Source organism: Mustela nigripes, chromosome 1 (assembly GCF_022355385.1).
Source record: "Mustela nigripes isolate SB6536 chromosome 1, MUSNIG.SB6536, whole genome shotgun sequence".
NCBI classification, from domain to species: Eukaryota; Metazoa; Chordata; class Mammalia; order Carnivora; family Mustelidae; genus Mustela; species Mustela nigripes.
The window spans coordinates 189,051,112-189,071,877 of NC_081557.1; the positions used below are offsets into that span (position 1 = coordinate 189,051,112).

At 43.3% G+C, this 20,766-nt stretch overlaps 1 protein-coding gene across 9 annotated transcripts in view; it reads left to right on the forward strand.

Moving 5' to 3' along the window:
• Positions 1 to 966: 966 nt before the first annotated feature.
• The window catches only part of JADE1 (jade family PHD finger 1), a 60,724-nt gene continuing 40,924 nt past the window's right edge, over positions 967 to 20,766 (forward strand). For 2 of the 9 annotated variants that reach the window (XM_059378360.1, XM_059378368.1), the window contains exon 1: positions 18,730 to 18,811. In XM_059378360.1, coding sequence (XP_059234343.1) covers positions 18,806 to 18,811 — 6 coding nt within the window. In that variant the 5' untranslated portion in view covers positions 18,730 to 18,805. The other 7 variants (XM_059378307.1, XM_059378333.1, XM_059378316.1 and 4 more) reach the window with 7 other exon arrangements.

Below are 20,766 nucleotides of genomic sequence, written 5' to 3' on the forward strand. Positions count from 1 at the left end.
TGTGTGATTGTGTGAAATCAAACCTGGTATCTTCAGAAGAATTCTTCCAGCAGATAAGGATGCCTTTAGGTTCAATATCCAATTTTGTAATTAGTGACCACTGTTCACATTTACTGAATGGGAGTTTTTATCTGCACCAAGGTTTTTTTCCTTTGAAGCTAAATGACATATACACACTCGTTTGTTTTATGTTGACCTCCGCATGAATAAGTAAATTTGTATTCTGTGGAAAATCAGTTATTTCTACACATAAATAACCTCCAAATAAACCTCTGATGACTAATTTTATGTTAGTCTGCAATTCCAGTTTAAGATTTCGTCTCCATTTTCTGATCTGGAAGGCAATGTCCAGTTCTGTAATCCTGTGAAATATAAAGCTGGTGTCCATTTACAAATAATCATTGTCCTCTAATGAATTAATCCTCAGTTGCAATTATCAGTTCGATATAAAGTTGGGTAAAGATGCAGTCCGTCTCCAAAACTGGATTCTCTGTATTTAAAAACGTCATTGTAATTCTCAACTCCCTAGAACTGTTACTACAAAAGAACTATTTATTTTGCCGTTCAGCCTAAAAATAAAACCTTTCACCCAGATTGCACACTTTTAATAGTCACATTGGTATCTAAATAATTTTAAACTAATTTGAAAGAATCCATTTCTAGGTGCAATGAGATTAGATCAGAGTTGGAACTGGGGCAGTTTGAAGAGGGTGATCTGAGAGCCCACCTCCCTGCTTGGAAACACCTCAAGAATTTCTAGACTCACAAGGGAGGTGAGGGAAGAGATTTTAAAAGCTGAACAGTGCCACTCTTTGCCAGCTCCCGCGGACGAAGGCCCAGCCGGCTGCGGCGAGGACCGCGAAGAGTTAACGAGGGACGGAGCCCCCCGCGCTGTGGACTCCCCGCGCGCTCCCTCCGCCCTCGTGTCCCCACCCTCTCGTTTTGGCAAGGGATTAAAGTGCTCCCCCCTGTGGCAGCAGTGACCCAGAAATGAGTTTGATTCACAGAGCCCTTCCTCCATAACAAGCCAAACGCCCGTCCGAGAGTGCCTCCCTGCGCGAGTGCCGAGTGTGAGCGCGCCGGCGAGAGCAGGGGCCCGCCCGGCGCGGCCAGAACTCATGCAGCGCGGCGCGAGCGGCGTGGAGCCCAGCGCCTCCGCCGAACCCTTCCGCAGCAGGTACGCGCGCGGGCCGCGGGGGGCGCGCGGGGGGGGGGGGCGCGCCGCGCCTGTGCCCGCGCGTGTCCGCGTGTGGGTCCGTGTGCGCGTCCCGGTACCGCGGCGGCGGCGGCGGCGGCGGCGGCGGCAGTGGCGGCGGCGGCGGCTGCAGGACGAGCCGAGAGGCTCAGCCATATTTGATGGTTTTGTTGCTTTGCTCGGGAGTTCTCGGGAGTAATTTAGTGCCGAAGGTCGCTGCCTAGTGGAAATAATATAGTACGTCATTAATATGGCGCCAAAAGATTGGGTTCTCGATATGTAGCGAGGAGGGAGGGCAGGCAGCCGCCGAGCGCAGCGTTACTATCCCACCAGTAACTTGGGCATTGCTGGGGCGGGGGCCAGAGGAGGAGGAGGAGATGATTTTTGGATCCTGAGAATTGATCTGTGTTGGATCAGTAAGTTTAATTATGATTAATTTTCAATTTTGGGGGGGGCTGAAGACTTAGAGCTTTTTTCTTCTTTCGGATTTGCGAAGAACATGCGGTTTTCAGGTGAATCACCATTTAAACGCGTTTGGGAACAGAAGCCCAGTTTAGTTGGCTTTAGTTGATACAATTTTTTAAAAAGCCAAAGCGCATTAGGCTGCATGAAAGTGGAAAGCATAGTAGCAACTTGGTAGACAGATGGCAATGGCAGAACGCAGGTCCGCGTACATATATGAATCCAGAGTGTGTGTGACCGTGGTGGCGGGGGGACGACTATATTTGTCCAAACATAGGTGTGTGTGTGTCTGTGTGTGTAGGTCCATCTCTGTAGGGTGGCCGCAGCAGCCCTGGCTCTTGTCACCGCGTCACCACATGTCCAAAATATTCTTTGCATCAATTCAAGGGCAGTGAGCAGGGGGTGTAGGGACAGCTTGGCAATTAGATTCTTCCAAATTGGGTTTCCAATAATCAGATCTCTGACTTAAAGCGAGACTGTCTGTAAAGTGTAAAACCCTTCATCGGTGAAATTAGGAAGGAGTTGCATTCGTAGAGCAAAGTACCGATTAACCATGAACTTAAAAACGGATTGCAAATTGCAACCTTTGGCACCATCTGCAAATTGTGGGGGTGGGGTCGCTTGGGCTTCCCTGCCTTAAATGAACGTGCAGTGTGTACCCCGGGACTGCAAGTTGCAAAGCCCTTCAGTGCACGTGTCTGGTGCCTGTGAGTGTGTGTTTGTGAGTTGGGGGCTGTTGTTTGGTAGCCAGCAGGCTTTCCGGATTGTTGGCGCTGGCTTGCAAATGCGGGAGAGGGATGGAATGTGGAATGTTGACCAGGGAACCGAATCCTGTCGGAACGGTCCCATTTGCTGGAGAAATTCGATCCCTTCCACCTCCTTCCCGCTCCCCCCCGCCCGCCTGCGGGCAGGAGGCGGGGCCGAGGACGCGGCTGCTGCTCAAAGTGGCGGAGCGCGGCGGCGGGAGGCAGGTGCACGGCACCCGCCAGTGGGGGTGTCTCAACTTCCGCGGGCGTTTAAATAGCAGGCTCTCTCCCCTCCCACCGGTAATAGGTGACCTGGCGGCCGAGGGCGGCGGGGGGAAGGGGACGGGGGAGACCCGGGAGCGAGCCTCCGTGGCACGTGGGCAGGTGCTGGGTGGCCCCGGGGCCAACTTTTGTAGCCCGCCTCTGGCGTTGGAGGAGAGGCTGCTCCATGTGGAAATGGGGGCGGGCGGCGGCCGAGGTGCTGCTTTCTTGGCCGCGGCCGGAGCGTCACCTAACGGTCCCAGAGGCGCTGCCGCGGGGCCCGGGGTGGGGGGCTTCGGGGGCGGGGACGCCCGGCCCGCCGCGCCCGCGCCGCGGGAGCCCCGCACAAAGCCTGCGGCGCGGGGGCGTCCGCCGCGCCCCCGCCTAGGGAACGGCCCGAAGCCCGTCGCCGTCCCCGTGCCGATTCCGGCGGGCGGCCGCAGGCGTTTGTTTGTTGGTTCCGCGCCGCCTTCCTTGCCGGATGGCTTCCTGTGACAGAGGTGATACACAGTTTCCAGAACTGTCTGGGGGCGGGAGCGAGAGCAGGAGCCGAGCCCGCTCGGGGCTGCTCGCCGCCGCCGCCTCTCCCACCTCACAGCCGTTTCTCGCCGGCGCGCCCGCCCCGGCTCAAAGGTGCCGCCCGGGAGGGACTCGGAGGGGGACGGCGCGGCCGTTTCCAGCGGCGCAAGTGGCTTCTGGACGCGAGGGAGCGTTTGATTTGCAACTGGGGCCGAGCGGATTGGTGCAGCTGGCGGCGGCGGGGCGGGAGGAGCGGCGGCGGCGGCGGCGGGGGGTGGCCACTTTCAAATGGAGAGGGCGGCGGCGGGGACGCCGCTGCGGAGGGAGCGGGGCTTGGTTGCGCCACGAGAAGGTGTCATCACTGCACCGGGGCTAATTCCGGCGGAGGTGCCGGGAGTTACTTTCCCCTCCTTCCGCGCTGTTGTTTCTGTCGCCTCGGGAAGAGGAGGAGGAGAGGGAGGAGAGGCAGGCAGGGAGGGAGGGGGCGGCGCCGCGCTGAGCCGCGGCCCTGCGCACACCCTGGCGGGAGGCGGGAGCCGTACGAAGCGTTCTCCGGTGCGGGGCGGTGGCCCGGCTCCCCCCCACCCCCGACCCACCCCGGGATTTCCCCCTCTCCTCTCCAGCCTTCTTCCCCACAGCGCACCCTGCACTCCTCCCTCCCACAGGGCTCGGCGACCCAGGGTCCTCCACCCCCGCCTCTCGCCCCGGTTCTCCCCCACTCCGACCCCTCCCCCCACCGACCGGGCTCCGGGCTTCCCGACCCTGGGCTCCCCCTCTCGGGCGCGCGGGGGCGGCTGCAGCCCCGGCGCCCGGTGAATGCAGCGAGCAAACAAAAAAGCGGGCGATTTAAACGTGCCTTCGAAACCCGTTAGGAATGCGTCGTCACCCGGAGACCGTTTAAAAGCTGCTGTGGCTGGCTTTCTAGTAACGAGGAGACGGGCGCCCCACCTCGCTTCGGCGGGGGCGAGGGTCCGCGGTCCTCCGTGTAGTCCGCCCAAGAGGGAATTGAAATTTTCTTTTCGTAAAACGATAGCTGCAACTGAATGACACGACAGCAACATTTTTAGGGAAGTGGGAGAAAATCTGAGGTTTCCATTAATAAGGAATGCGTAGGGGCTTATTTTCCAAAGATTTTTATTAGTGAACTATTTTTCCGTTTTAGGAAACCCACTGTGAAAGAAAGCCTTAATCTTTGGTTACTTGTAGTTCAAGGCTTTCATTATCTTTAAAAGCTGATGAGCTATTTTTATAGTTCTAAGGTACAGGGAAATTATTTCACTGAAAGCTTGTTTAATAGTGGTCCACAATGGTTAGAGATTACTACAGAAAGTTGCATTTTGATCAGATCACAGCTGATCAAGATTTAATCACTTCTAGGTAAAGGAAGAGTTCTACATAACCATACTTAGAGACAGATTTAACACTTTAGGTACAGTAATTGTAGTGAAGTGGGTAACATGTTGGGAGAGAGAGAGGGTGTTTTAGGGGTGACATTTAATAACAAAGATCTGCAACCCGGAATTTTATTACTTATTTATTCCAAATATTTCGGTCTCATTTAATGCCCCTTTTAAATTAGATGACTTCCTGGTTGGTATTTTGCTTTTCTTAAGTTTGTGTATTTTTATATTTGTATATGAATTGGCATCTTTGATGTCTGCAACAAGTAAAATTTTCAATTATGTGTTTATTTTCCCCATATCTCCCTTCATTTTTATGGTAGCCAGACAAAAGGGAGTTGCCTGATAGGCTGTAGACCTTGAACTTGATTCCATCTTAAGCTCAAGATCGGAAGCTGCTTTTTTGTAAGAAAAGTTGGATGGGCTGCCTTAGAAATTTTAACTATGACAAAGCTAGGTGTATGTTCATTTAAAAGGAGAAAAAAAAGTTTATCTAATTAGTTCCTCCTTCCTCCCTTAACAGGTTTTAGCCTATAATGAGCGGTTTAGCCTTTTATTAGTTACTAAGGTTGAAAGAATAGCTGTAAGGAGAACACTGAAAAATAGTAAGTGTGCTTGAGAATGAGAGGAGAGGAAAAAACTCTTAGGAGTTTAAGGAAATGTTTCATTTTAAAGGGACTGTTGTTTAGTTCAGAGGCTTGGGGGGAAAGATTAGCCAAAAACTTGGAGAACTTGGAATGAAAACAGATCTGCATGTGAATTGTCTATAGTAGGCATTTAATAAATAACAGATTTTTGACTTTTAGGAGCCCTTAGTGACCTAAAGTATTATTACAGAGGTGGTGTTACATGTGTGTTGTTGGAAATCAGAAAATACAGAGAAGCAAATATAATTAACATATTCCTGCTATCCAGAGATCACTGATCACCACTGTATCACTGTAGATAACTGTCTGTGCTTATATATGTAGTCTTAAATCAAAATGAGATCATACTCTACATACAGTTCTATAAAGATTTTTTTTCCTCTCCCTTGTCTGCCAGCTAGGTAAATTTTCATCTCTATTACTGGGGTATATTCAGATATCCTCAGTTGGCCCTAAAATATAATGGCAGCTTTGTCTAAATTAATACTGTCCAGCTGAGGATCAGTTATTGCATCTGGTGATTATTTCCCATAAGTAGATTTTAATCTGTAGTTACTTTTTGACAGAATATCTTACATTGTGTAATCAAGCCTTTGGAATTAATCATGACTGGATTTTTAAAAAGTTAAAAATGAAAATCGCATTTTATTGTAATTTGGGATTACATTTGGAAATTTCTTGCTTGAAAAATACTTTGAAGAAATTTGCCTGACGTTTTTATCTGGAGGCTTGTTGGGAAAAGAATTATCAACTGTTTGTTTCAGTACTGAGGTGGTTGGAACAGCAAACATCAAGATCTCAAACTGATCATGTCCTGTATCTACGATTTGTGAGGAGTAGGAAAAAGGCATATGAATCTCAGTTTGCTTACTTCCTGTTGTGAAGCTCTTGGCTTTTTTGGTATTGTGGGACACCCATTATACCATTGCAGTAAACAGTCTGTCAGAATGTGCATTGTAAACCCAGTTTCCCTACAAGGTTAATAAAATAGACATCTTGGCCAGTACATTTTGCTTTTTATTTGGATTGGCATCAAAAAGTTTGGCTCAGTTGTTCAGTTATACCAGTATTAAACTTCTTTCCTCCCCTCTTGGTAAGTTAAAACATTGGTATCACATTCAACAGTACATTAAAAATTTTTAATTTTTATTTATTTATCTTTAAAGATTTTATTTATTTATTTATTTATTTGACAGAGATCACTAGTAGGCAGAGAGGCCAGAGAGAGAGGAAGGGAAGCAGGCTCCCTGCTGAGCAGACATGGGGCTCCATCCCAGGACCCTGGTATCATGACCTGAACCTAAGGCAGAGGCTTTAACCCACTGAGCCACCCAGGTGCCTCTAACATTTTTTTAAAAATTTAAAATAAAGGGTGGCTTTGCTTGGAGTTATTAGTTCTTAGTATCAGAAGCCTGGCAGGAAACTTAATAAGAGTATTTTAATTCCCAAGACAAGTTATTTCCTTGAAATTATTCCTGTTCAGTCTGTTTTCTCCATTTTTAAGATCTTGCAGTGGCTTATGTGATTCATTATTTAAAATTTGGACAGTTAGTACATTACTTGTAGTATATGATATTTAGAAAGTTTGAGATTGATTTGAGAGTTTATTGTCATTTGCCTGGCATACTTATATAAAAGTATTGGTCTGTGATCTTGAGGGGTGTTAGGTTTTAGGTTTTTGTTGTTTTTGCATTTGGTGGAGTAAGTTCCCTGCATTCCTTAAATATGCCAGGGCGGCCTTAGAGAGCCTTTTTACTTTTGAGTGGAAGTGGCATCTTGTCTGCAGGTTTGGCTTAGGGTCAAGTATCCTCTGAGTCCAAACAAAATGTAGTGTAAGAGGATATTGCTCCTGACTCTGGTGATGTTATTGTGGCCATCTCTGGCCTAGGCCTTGAATGATTACTAATAATGTCATTCCTCACCTGAAAGCGACAAAAATATTACCAGACATGGAATGGAAAACTTAGTTGTTGGGCAGTTGCCATTCTGTAGTAACTGTGGACCAATGGTGTATGATGTGCAGTTAACAAATGTTCAGGATCAAACTTGATTACTCTAAAACCAGTTCAGTATTTACTTTTTGCTTTTGGTTCTCCAGGTGGAATCAAAACATAATTAGGTGATTGAGGATAGTTGAAGTTCATTTTTAAAAATATCTTGGGTTTTTTTGGGCTTGTTTGAGGAAGGAATTAAGCCACAATATTCTCTTGTTGTAAAAACACTCAAAATTGGCAGTGGTATATATATGTATATGTAGTATTGATTAGTGTTTGCACAGGAGATTTTATGAAATCTCCTGACAACTTCTAAGACTGTTTCTTAGCACTGATTTTAAATGACGATTTCAGTGGTGAGAGTCCAAACTGAAAAGTAAAAGGAGTATGTATATATATATATATTTTTTTTTCTTCTTCTTCTTACTCCTTACTCCAGAGTAAGGAGCAAGAATTAGCAAGGGTAACAAGTTGCTGGAATTGGAGTGGAAGTATATGGTTGGTTTTTGTTTAACACAAGGTACGCTAAACATTATTTAAGATTTTTTCTTGATTACTCATGGTCATCTTTACAGGTATCAGTTATTTCAGTGTTGAAATATAATGGGTGCATTTAAGATGTAGAGGCTGAGTACTAGTGGCTTATAACTTCTTTAAAGTCAAGCGCACTTGAAATCTGAGGCCTGTAGAACCTCTCCCCAGAAAAATTGAGTTGCACTGAAATTTGTGTGTCATTTCAGGGATTTGGGGGATACTTTTAAATGTATTGTTGGAATTCCATTTTACTGTTTAAATTCTGGTGATTTCTTTTTATGATTTCTCTCTGATACTTTCATATCCTTGTTAGCCATGTATTCTTAAAATGCCTGTCTAGAACAGTCTTTTTTTTTTTCCTTATTGGTTATTGGCTTAAAATTTAAGTAAGAAATGTGTTAGAAGTTATTATAATTTATTTTTTATTAAAGATTTTATTTATTTATTTGACAGACAGAGATCACAAGCAGGCAGAGAGGCAGGCGGAGAGAAAGGAAGGGAAGCAGGCTCCCTGCCAAGCAGAGAGCCTGATGTGTGGGGCTTGATCCCAGGACCCTGAGACCATGACCTGAGCCCAAGGCAGAGGCTTTAACCCACTGAGCCACCCAGGCGCCCCAGAAGTTTTTTTAATTTAGTGTGCACTGGCCCCAAGTAGGAGTCTTCAGGGGTTTGAGAAAAAGTCACAGGTTTCTAGACATGGTCATTAATTTGCTTAGAGCATCCCCATCTCTCTTCTCCCCTTTTGAGTCTTCCCTGTTCTAGTTAAAAACTTCCTGAGGAATGAGTGTGTCTGATCCTTAACTTTGTAAGCTTTAAGGCACTTATTTGCCCAGGACCTGGTCATTGATTTACATTTCACTAAACATACATGATGCTTGTTTATAAGCATAGTACCAGTATGTTGATTTGTAGCAGAGATCAGTACAGTCTTTGCAGAGGGCCAGACAATAATTATTTTAGGTTTTGTGGGCCTGATCGTCTCATAAAACTGTTTAACTCTGCTTTTCTAAGTATGAAAGCAGTCTCAGTGGACAAAAAAAATTAATGAATGAACATGACTGTGTTCCAATACAACTTTATTTGTGGATAGTGAAATTTTGAATTTTTCTTAATATATCATGAGATGTTCTTTTGACTCCCCCTCTTCCCCCCCCCCCCCATTTAAATATGTAAAAATCATTTTTAGTTCTGGAGCTAGACAAAAACAAGCTGTGAAATTCTGATTTATATTGAGCCTAACCATTACCTGGTCACCATATTGTTCCTGTTGGGGCTAAGTTACCTTTCTGTTGGGAACCTGAAATAAGCTGAAATCATAAAAAACAACAAAAAAAACCCAAGTTGGTTTGATAAATACAGAGGAAGTTTGCTAGTCTGAGGGCTGTGGTTCTTAATTTTTTTGTTCTTAGATTCCACTTGAGGATAGAATTTATACCATGGGCCTTTGTGTACTTGGGAAAGCACACTTAGGTAGTCACACCCTCCCAAGGGACCCTGGCCAAGAAGCCTCATGTAAGGGAATATGGATTATAGACTGGAGTTCCCTGCAGAGGGAGTTTACCTGTTTCCAGGTAGGATGTGTGTGTCCTCCGACCGCTCCAAAGCTAATGCCTGCTGCTCAGAGGACTCATACCCTCTGTGATTAGTGTTCAGGAAACTACCGGCACACTCTTCTTCCAGCTCTACCTTTTGTGTGCTCCACCAGGCAGAAGGACATTTACAACTGTCTTCATATCAGCTTGCCAGGAAACCATGTTTCAGTTTCTAAGTTAACAGACTGTTTTTCATTGATTATTTTCATTGTCTGCTCCCTGATAATATATAGTTTGTGGCCTTAATCTTTAGATAGTATCTTTCTAAATCATAGTCAGTGTCTAGGAGGGGAGAAGCCTATGGTGTAGGCACTGGAATGCCCACTCACCTTGGGAACTGGTCTTTTGTTTGGAGACTGGCTTTGTTCTAGATCTGTGTGTTTTTGCTCATGCTGCTTAACCTCTCCAGAATTCAGTGTATTCATCTTTAAAATTAGGAAAAGTGGATTAAATTATCTCTGAAATGTTTTCTAATGCTGCAGCCATTTTATGGGTTTCTTTTTGGGAAGATTTCCTGCAAACCCAGTCCATGGGTGAGACTCTTTTTTCAACCTTCAACTCAGAGTACTTTTTGAGACCTTGTTGCTGGGTTTTGAGACCAACTTTATGTGTCAGTGATCATAATAACAAGACTTGTACAATTGTGATAATGTTTGTTCTCATATGGAACTCAGATGATGTGTAAGTGCTGTTTTTGTTAAGTGTGCTATCCAGGTCTTAAAACATACAACATTGGGAGTCCCCCCCCCCCCCCCAAAAGTATTTTAACAATTTTTGGTGACTTAACATTGTTAGTGGTAACAGTTTCTGACAACTGGCTATAATTGAGGAGTAAAGTCCTCAAAACAGTTGCATTTCAATCTGTGCACAGTGTTAATTGTCATTAGCCTGTTGAGTCTGGTTTCTGCAGAAGCTGCTTTTTATATCCTATATAAGAACATCTGGTTTAAGCATTTAAAAATCTTTTAAAATTACCCTGTATACACTTTGCATTTATTGACTTATTCTTACGTGGGCAGAGTGAGGGTTTGTAGACTTCCTTTCTATCCTTACCCTCACCTTTGTTCATGTAGAAGTATCTCCTGTTACCATTTGGTTTTTCTAAAAGTGTTCTCTACCTTCAGGGGACTTTGAGACTTTGAGCTGGTGTGTGTATGTGTGTTATATAAATTAGAATTTGGTGCGTGTGTGTCTGTGTATGTATGTTACGTAAGTTAGAATTTGGTTCAGAAACCCCAGGGTAGACTGGAACACAACTTCTGATTTCAGTAAATATTCTAGGAAAAAAAAAACTTTTAGTTTTTCCTGGTTAATTGTTTAAAAAAAAAAAGTGTAAAGAGGGTTAGGGCATATGGGGCAAATAGGCTTTATCTCATGAATTCTGACTGAGTGGTGGTAGCACTGTGTTAAGAAGGATTCTGAAGTCATGTCTGGTCTTGTGGAAAAGAATGACCTAATTTATTAATGCCTGTCATGGGTGGAGGAAATGGCCTGTTTGGTAGCCATCTCTGGAATGTAGCTTTTTTTATTTTTTATTTTTTTCCAAAATAGTAGTACTCTTGCAATGGCCAGGAAGTGGAAAGTTTATTCTTTAAAGGTAGTTTAAACCCTAGTTTTCCTGTCTAAATTAATTTTTTCTATTCTTATTGCATATATTTTAGTGACCTGCTACTAGTAATGGCTGTTCTTACATGTTTTGAAAACTTTTGCTTTTAAGTAAATAATGAGTGGGTGATAATAGCATTTTATGGTATTACCCTGTTACCTTTTTTACTTTTTTCCTTCTGTACTACTATTCCATCAAATATTCTTTAGAAGGCAGGCATAAATAAGCCTTTGGTACCTCCTGGTTTATTGATGGCTGCTTCTTTTAGACTTGGTGCTTCACATGGGACTCAGAAGTTGTGCTCCCAGGGTCTTTTTTTTTTTTCTTTTTAAAGATTTTATTTATCTATTTGACAGAGAGAGAGAGAGAGAGAGATCACAAGTAGGCAGGGTCCGCTGAGCAGAAAGCCCGATGCGGGACTCGATCCCAGGACCCTGAGATCATGACCTGAGCCGAAGGCAGTGGCTTAACCCACTGAGCCACCCAGGCGCCCCTAGATCTTTATTTTTAAGATTTTATTTATTTATTTGAGAGAGACAGACAGAAATAGTGACAGCATGACTGGGGAGGAGAGAAGCAGGCTCCCCGCGGAACACGGAGCCTGACCTGGGTCTCAGTCCTAGGAGTCTGGGATCATGACCTGAGCTGAGGCTCCTGCTGAGAATATAGATAGAACAGAAGAGACTTTTGAGTAGATAGAAGTAGGGATAGAAGCTCAAGATTGGAGGCCATGGTGACCAGCTGCCTTTGTTGTTTGGATGTGAATTCCGTTATTCCCACGTCAAGGGAAGTTAAATAAATTCTAAATACAGATGATTGGAATGTTTTGTCATAGCTGCTCTTCAGTTGCTATCTCTAATTTGAGTCAGTGATTACAGAGACCTGTGAGGGGTTTGATTGTTTTTAGAGCTCATAAGCAGGGATTGGATTATTTATAAATTTGGCAGATGGGAACTGCTTGTGATTTGTTAAAAACCACTCAAATTTGTAAATTCTTTAAAATCTTGAAAAAATTTTATTGACTTTTAAAGGCTGAGTTTACAAATCATGAAGAATTTACAGTGAACTAAGGCATTATAGCACTTAGGCTTTTATTAGTAATGTTTGTACGAATAAATAATGTAGTCATGATTATCTGGTCAGTTATAATCTTTTTTGGGAAAGGTGGTTATTTATTGCTAATATAAACTCCACTGAATATTTTCAAGTGTGACATATTCACAAAAGCTCTATAGTAGCTTAGGCAGCATTTTTTTAAAACAGATTTTGATATACGACATTATAAAGGACATTTTTAAAAAGTTCCCATTTTAGGGGGTTTGAAATATTTGGACAAGGTTAAAACTTTAACACTTAAAATCTAAGCAGTTTGTCATTTACATCAAATATATGATTTTTTTTTTTAACCAGATCTAACCCTTGCTTAAAGTGAGGAAGCTGGATTTGAGTTATAGTCACACTAGTATTTTTAGACTCTCAGTGAGCATATGAATTAGATAATGTTGCCAATTTGAAAACTTCCGAGCAATTAATGTTGTTCTTTAAAAACAGGTAAGAAACCAGCTGGATTTCTTTCACATTCATTTGGGAATAGAAAATTACTATCAAGTATAGATCATTATTATATTTGGATACTTTGTTACACTGGGTATTGTGTATGCCACAGAAGTTAAGAAGGTGACTTTTTAAGAAAATACAAGTTTTTTTTTTATTTGTTTTGTTTTTAAAATAGGGGGGTATTCAGTAACTTAGGAATCAAAGTATCAATTACATAATGTTTAAAAATAATATCCAAATTGTATGAACTTATCGAACAGAAAGGAAGTAGCTCATTATAAAATACTTTTTATGTAACCATGAGTTGGTGTCTGAAAATATTCTCCTTTATATACATTTTTATATTACACATTTTCTGAATACATCTTTAAATATAGTACATTTAGGTATCAGATTAACTTTGACAGGAAATGGAAGGACACCAGTAAATTTAGAGATAATATGATGGGGGTACCTGGGTGGTGTAATTGAGTGTCTGACTCTTGGTTTCGGCTCAGGTCATGATCTCAAGGTCTTGAGATCAAGCCACACAGTGAGCTCTGTGTTCAGTGGGAAGTCTGCTTGAGATTCTCTTTTCTTCTCCCCTCCTGTTCATGCTTTCTCTCTCTCTCTCAAATAAATAAATCTTTAAAAATAATATAACAAGAATAACACCAGTTAAATGTCAATTAGATATTAAAGTGAAAGCATCTCAAATTCTGTAAAGCCAAGTGAGCATAAGATACACTTTGTATATGAGAACTCAGTCATTCATCCAATAGTTTATTTTCAAATACAGTATATTTATTTATTCATGAGAGACAGAGAGGGAGAGGGAGGCAAAGGGAGAAGCAGGGACCCCCCAATGTGGGACTCGATCCTGGGACTCTGGGATTGCGACCTGAGCCGAAGGCAGACGCTTAACGGACAGAGCCACCCAGGTGTCCCCACTAGTTTATTTTAATACATAGCATTTTTTTAGGTGATAGCATAGAGAAGTCCTTACAGGTGTTTAATTGAGTACCTTCTAGAACTTCTTTAGAGTGAAATAAGAATGAGACATAATGGCTAATACTTTGAGTAAGAAGCCTGACTTTCTACCTATGAGCTGTAAGATAATTAAAATCACTAGGGTGTAATCCTTACTATAACTGTAGACTTTATAGCCTGATAAATGGTCTTGTTATGCCACAGAGAGTAATTCTAGTAACTGGACAGTTTCTTTTCCTCAAATATTGGACCCTCTTTCCCAGGAATAGCACTGAATAAACATCTTCAAATTCTTAATTATCTCATTCCTTTTTTAAACCCCTTCACTCCTTATCCCGGAAGTCATTTCTCATTCTTTATTCCTCAGAATCACATACCAGTCATGCCTCCCTGGGACCACACCCAGGTCACTGAACTTGTTCACTCTTCAGTAAATTCCTGAGCCACCTTGGGAATGGATTCCTTCAGCTAATGGCTGCTCTTAGCTTCCGGGCATGCTGATGTATTTCCCCCAGTTTCAGTCTGAGGAATTTCAGGGTACCTTGCTATCTTATTTATGTATGCCGTGTCCCACTGTAATCCTTGAATGGCAGTCAAGTAACCTTTATAGCAGTTACTGCAGTGAAGCCACTTGTCTAGTTTACCGTATCATCTGTTGGGCCATTTCGGATCCTGTTCACCCTATCTTGGGTATCCAACTCAATACAGATTTAATTGAATTAATATAGTAGTTTATCCACTCATTTTAACCTGTGTGAAGAGAAGATTGAAGGAGAGTGGTTTGCATGTAATGTCCACAAGGATGGTAATATAAATAGTGCCTATGCTTGGTGAGGAGTTGGTGCCTAGTTGTCTTGGCATGCCCCTGCCTGCAGTGGAGGTGCCTGGAGATTGGCACTGGATACATCCAGCCAGGGTCTTTAGCCAGGGACTTGGCCTTTGACTTGGCCTTTCCAGGCAATGTTATTATAATCAGGCTTCCTAGGTAGTCTTCTTCTCTTTGGACAAAGTCCCAAATTTCTAATAATTAGTATTTTTATCTGCCTAGCTGTTCTGCTTCTCATGGCAAAGGGATACTCCAGGCTCTTGTAAATTGCGTCCTCTTGAGTCACTTTTGATGAAACCAGGCAGAGTGGGTAGGGACTGAACCCAGAGTTCTGGGTATGTTTTATTGTAGCTGTCCTGAGGCTATTTTATGCAGGACCCTCTCCATGGTGTCTTATTTTCATATTTAATTAAAAGAGGATCTCTGTTTGTTTGTTTTTTTAAAGATTTTATTTATTTATTTGACAGAGATCACAAGTAGGCAGAGAGGTAGGTGGAGAGGGGGAAGCAGACTCTCCGTTGAGCAGAGAGCCGGATGCAGGGCTCCATCCCAGGACCCTGAGATCATGACCTGAGCCAAAGGCAGAGGCTTAACCCACTGAGCCACGCAGGCGCTCTGAGGATCTCTGTTCTGAAGAACTCTGTAAATTTCTAGAGACACACATATGGCACATTTAGGTGCTCATACAAAGCAAGAATTGATTATTGAAGAAAGTAACACATTGAAAAGCAGGGTGAAAAAGTTTTTAAAACAAGATGGAATGAGTGGTACAAAATGTAAGTGCTTGTAATTGGAATGGTAGACCATGCCTACTGGCTTTTTGCTGAGGCCCCCAGAGGAGAAGAAGGACAGAGAAGCCAGCGTTAGCAGAGGAACGGAAAGAGGCTTGGCGCAGCAGAGGCAAGCCTAGATGTTAGGAGAGATGCTTGGGTAGAGTTGTGAGGGGCCAGGTGGCAGAAAACTTATGAGTTTCTGGCTGGACTAATTTGTAAGTGTGCAGCAGACGGAGAGATTTGTATAAGGAATGACTTGATGTGGTCACCTATTAGAGAAGATTAATTTATTGTAATAATCAGAAGGGGTAAGAGATTGCAGGCACAGAATGAAAGGGAGGTGCTTAAAGCTATACAGATTTAGGTGTTTGAAGACAAATCCGTGAGGCAGAGTTAGGGGAACTTGAAAGAGTCCTACATTATGAATCGGTAAGGCTCGGCAATAGGATAAAAGATAAAAAGGAAAGTGTACTAGTAAACACTTGAGCAAATAGTAAGATTCTGGTTATGAAGATGCTGTGCAGAGTAATATGGTATGTTACATGTATGTTGACAGATATTCCAGTGCTTTTTCCAGAATGTTGTGCTTCTACTTTTGGCTACCTCTCCTTACTCTTTAGGACTCTGCTCCGGCAATTTGTCCCTGGCTCCATCAAGCTCTGTTCCTGCAGAGCCTTGTGTCTACTACTGTCAAGCACTAACCGTGACTGAATTTCTGTTGACTGTCCTCAACCAGACGTGTTCATGGGGTGTGTTATATGCTATTATATCTTCTTGTGCTTTCTCTGAAGTGTTCTTTTAATTATTACTTACTACACTATCGTCTAGATAATAATCAGCCATGCCCTAAAGAGTCCGCAAAGGTAATGATGAAGAGGGCTCTCTGTTTCTCACACTCGCTTTTATTGGTCAGATGTTTGAAGCATACCACCACTGTATTGTGTATCTTGAAGATACTAAAGTGTACTTTGATTTCTTGACGCAGCAAGTAACCCCAGGTGAGAGAAATCAGCCTGATGTCAAGGTTTAAGTGTATTAGAGAACAGAGGAGGAGATTCTGCTGGCACTAACCCCTGTTACTGTGCCAGGTTCCCTGGAGAAGTATAATATAGCATTCTCAACCTTCATTTCTCAACATCTTTCAGGGTGGATGAAAATGGAATGCGTTAGGAGGAAAATACTATTTTTATTCTTCTTTTACTTGCATAATTTTGCTTGAGAGAGTGTTTATATATATGTGTTTAGGAGCATCATTCTATTTTGGCCAATGCTGGCATTTTTCATTTAGTTGAACTGGGTGTTTTCTTTCTCTGGGGTTGTGTTTGAAGGCTAGGAGGAACACTTCTTGACTGAAGAGGATGCTAAGTTCTTCAAGCTCTTTTTAGGTAAATTTAAGTTGTTTGAGTTAGTGGAGATGTGATCAGCACTGGTTTTCTTGTGTCTAGTCTGGGGTGGGAGCTACATCTCTTTTGGGTCACATCACACCCTTTTTTTCTTCATTTCTTTTTCTTTTTTTTTTTTTTTTTAAAGATTTTATTTATTTATTTGACAGACATAGGGAGAGAGGGAGCACAAACAGGGGTAGTGGGAGAGAGAAAAGCAGGCTTCCTGCTGAGCAGGGAGTGTGTTGTGGGCTCTATCTCAGAACCCTGGGATCAGGACCTGAGAAAGGCAGATGCTTAATGACTGAGCCACACAGGTGCCCCACACCCTTACTTTTTTAAGGAATTCCTCTTTAGGTAGCCCTTCCTTCTTTGTTCCTTACTTTCTTCTTCCTTCATTCCTTCCTTTTTTAAAGCTGCTTGGTGTAAATAGGCTTTGGGGAGCTTGAAGCTGTTTTTAGGAAAAAATGGTCTTTTGCTTTATCCTCTTCTCCCTGTGCCTCCTGTTGGAAGGGAAACAAGGCTGCCCTCCCTGGAAGGTTGGAGGACGTTTAGCTGTCAGTAGTTGATGTTTTTGGCATGTGGTGACTGGGCAGGAAAGACAGTCCTTCCAAGTGGGGAGTTGGCCACAGATGTTTGTGGACGCTTCTGACTGGAATTGGCCTGCCCCAGGCCAAGTTATAGATTGCTGAGTGTTAGTTATGGGTGAATGGAGCTCTGCAGAAAAGGGATGGGTGGGTTCTAGGACTATGACCCCGCCCCCATGGTATGAAACCTTAGGGCACAAGGTAGCCCATGACCCAGATCCCAAGTCCTATCTGGGCTGCCACTTGGTAAATTGTTTTATTAATGGTTTTTGAAGAATCAGTTTGTGAACAGAAGCCCACAAAGCTTAACTGGTGTCTCGGGGAGAAAATATAAAGTGTTGGAATTACAGATTAGGGGCCTAACATTTGAGTCAATCATATAGGTCTCTTTTGTAGGTGGGAACTACACTGTGTAGACTACAGTGTATGATGGATTTCTGCCTTTTTTGGTCTGCTCTTTAGTAGGTCCATTTAGAGTGGAGCTTTGGGTTTCTAATTTCTATCTTGTTCTAACACAGTGGTTCTCCACATTTTAACCCACACTGTTCCTGTGCTCTAGGCTACAAGAAACATACCGCATTCCAATGCTCTGATTCCCAATGAGGAGGATCTTGGGATGTACTTTTCTTGAGGGGCTGGGTGTGTACTTCTGACTTGAAAAGTCCTTTTCTCTCATCAGGAATCATTGCCCTGCAGTAAGATCAAGTTCCTAAAAATACCAAGGGAATCAGTAATTTCAGTTTGGGAAAGCCTTTTGGATTTCTTTGGAGAGCCGCCTGTGCGAGTATGACCAGGGAATCCATCTTTATAAGTTCATTGACTGGCTTTTAGTCTCAGGTCACTGTCTGCTAAGTAGAGTCTCTTACCAGGTAATGCTGGAGGTCTGTTATCACTGGGAAGGAGTTAGCAAGAGCAAGTTGGGCCAGGTGTCTGTCTGGCTAGGTTAGGTTGGACCAGGCTGTAAGGAATTGGGTGAAGTTCAGTGAAATAGGATTTGGTGTGAACTTGGGGGAGGAGCTACCTAAACTTTTTTTGATTTCATTCCTCACAAGTAAAGGGGAAGGGGCAGGATCAGCTACTATGTCTGGTTCCTTCCTCATGGAGCTTTGAATGCCAAGGGGACGGAGATGGCTGGAGGAGATCATTGCTTTCCTAATACCCCATTTATTTTGTTCCGGCAGCTCCAGGTTATTTGGCTTTTAGGATTATTAGCAAAATTTGCCTGAGAAGCATAATCATGCCCAGTGCAGTGTAAATATTCACACATTCAGGCACAACCTCCTCCCCATCCCCCATATACACACGTAAAATATGAATCTGTCTGTAGTGAGGAGGCACTGTGCTCATTGCTGCGGGTTTCTTTCTGCTTTGCTTGCTGCCAGTCAGCTAAAAAGACTCCTGGAGTAGTTGTAGTGATAATGTCACTGGAACTAGAGAGAAACGTGGCACCTTTAGGAGACCTACTGATTCGTGACTTCGCCACCCCTCCCCCTCTTTGAACCTGTTCTGTTAAAAATTGCACCTAATTATGTATCTTTGGTCTTTTGGCTGTTTACAATTCAAATGCTACTTAAAGCCAATTGTTTGCTTTTGTATGCTGTAAATCCTGGGCTGCCATCTGAAGCACAACTTGATGATTGTGTATTATCATCTTGGGTTAAGTGCTGTCTCATTGCTTTGCAGGCTGCCTGCTGTTTCCCGGGGAGATCATGAAACGAGGTCGCCTTCCCAGCAGCAGTGAGGATTCTGACGACAATGGCAGTAAGTCCTGCTTTGTTGTTCTTGGAGCCTACCCGGGTTTGGGTTGGTGTAGAAACATGATTTTTTAATGTAATGCTTTAAATAGCTGAGGCCCTTCGCATATCAGGCAGGTCAGAGAAAGCCAAGGCCTCTGAGTGTGAGACTGCAGGTCTGTAACCAAGTCTTTCTGGTAAGGTTGACTGTAGGCGGGCATTCCTCAGACTTCCTGTTTGTTATCCAAGGGTGAACAAGCCAGTTCCAAGAGTCACTGGCATGTCTCTTTTTCCTAAACATCATTTATAGCACTTAGACCTGCTATTTATGAAGAGGGAACTTAATTGAAACCAGTTAATTATCAACTAGTCCAACCTGAGACGGGGTAGATTGAGTGTGATGTGAGAATATTAAGTATAGGTTTTTAGTGAGGCAAGAGTCCATGCTCTTCACTTGACTTTTAACGTGACTGTATTTAATACTACTCCTGTCTGCATCTCTGCTCTCTGGCATCCTCGTATTTTCACAGTGCAGCTGAGAACCAGAAGTTGGCTTCCAGGCAGTCAAAATAAATGTCATACAGCTTCTGTGTATTGAGAAGCTAACATACTACTCAAAAGAGCTCTTCTCAGATAACAAGGGAATTTTGTACCTAGCACAGTGCCTGAGCTCCAGCCTGTTGGCTTATGTTTTAGGTTACATATGAAACTAGGGAAACCTGCTTGCTCTGCTGCATGATGGGAAAGGTATTAGGCTGCTTTCAAGGAACTCTGTCTTAGACATACATAAAATCTAGGTCTGACAGTCATTAGGGGAGTAACAGAGATGTCTCTTTGACGCTTGTTGGAAATGTGTGTGTGATATATATATATATACATATATATATACACAAAATATATAGGCACAAATTCAGAGGACATAAGGACCAGGGAAACACAGGATTGACATTTGGACAGGTCCTGAAGGATGAAATAGTTTTTAGGCAAACAGGATTGTTTTCCGTTTTCTGGTCTGGAAGTCTTCAGCAGAGTAAAAGCTGTAAATTATAGAGAGCAACGCTTTGCTGGTAAAGGTGGCCACATTGACAGCCATGAGAAACCTACTGGAAGGAACCATGAAAACCAGAAGACCTCAAACACGGCATTCTGTAGGGGGTTTTGGGGACAGGCGTGGGGCAGTGGGATGTAGATTTGGTGGCTGTTGGAGCAGCGTTGGGTGTGTGGGGTACATGGAATGCTAAGTTGTGACAAGATCATGCAAGGCTGGGTTTGACAAGCTAGGGGATCGGGGACTTTGGGGGGCAGATGGTAGGAGCTGCTGATGTTTGGCACAGGGGAAGAGTTAACTGGGTGAAGGAAGGAGAGGCATGGAGGTTTGGGGGCTGCAGAGAGCAGGGCTTCCCTTTAATTTCAGGGAGAGGTGTTGAGGGTGGGTGCCCAGGCACAGGCAGCTAAAACCACTTGGGAGAGCCCTTGGGAGAGCCTTCTGAACTTCTTAGCGCTTGTCTGTACACAGCCCTCACTACCTGTTTTTTGCTCTGATATTTACTTAGGCTTTTTACTCCTTGAGGCAAAAACATGCTGATATTTCTCTTCTGCCCCCTGTGGTGCCTATCAAAGTGTTCTCAGGAGTCATAAGTACTCAATAAATGCTTGCTGTTTGCTTGAATACACAATTTTGTCCTACAGCAATTTTAAAAATGTCTTGCTTTTTAGGATCAGAATTAATCAGAAGAAGGTTTTATGAATTACTTTCACATACTAATAATGCAGGATACAAAGCTTGGAGTCCTGTTTTAATATATTTTTTGGCATTAAGCAGCAGGTTTATGCTCACTGTGTTTGCTCTTGTTGCTGCTTCATCTCTTCCCTGAGAGAGCTGGGTTAGAGGAGGTTCTCTCGGAGGCACCTGGCTGGCTCAGTCGGTAAGGCATGCAACGTCTAGTATTGGGGTTGTGAGTTTGAGCCCCACGTTCGGTATAG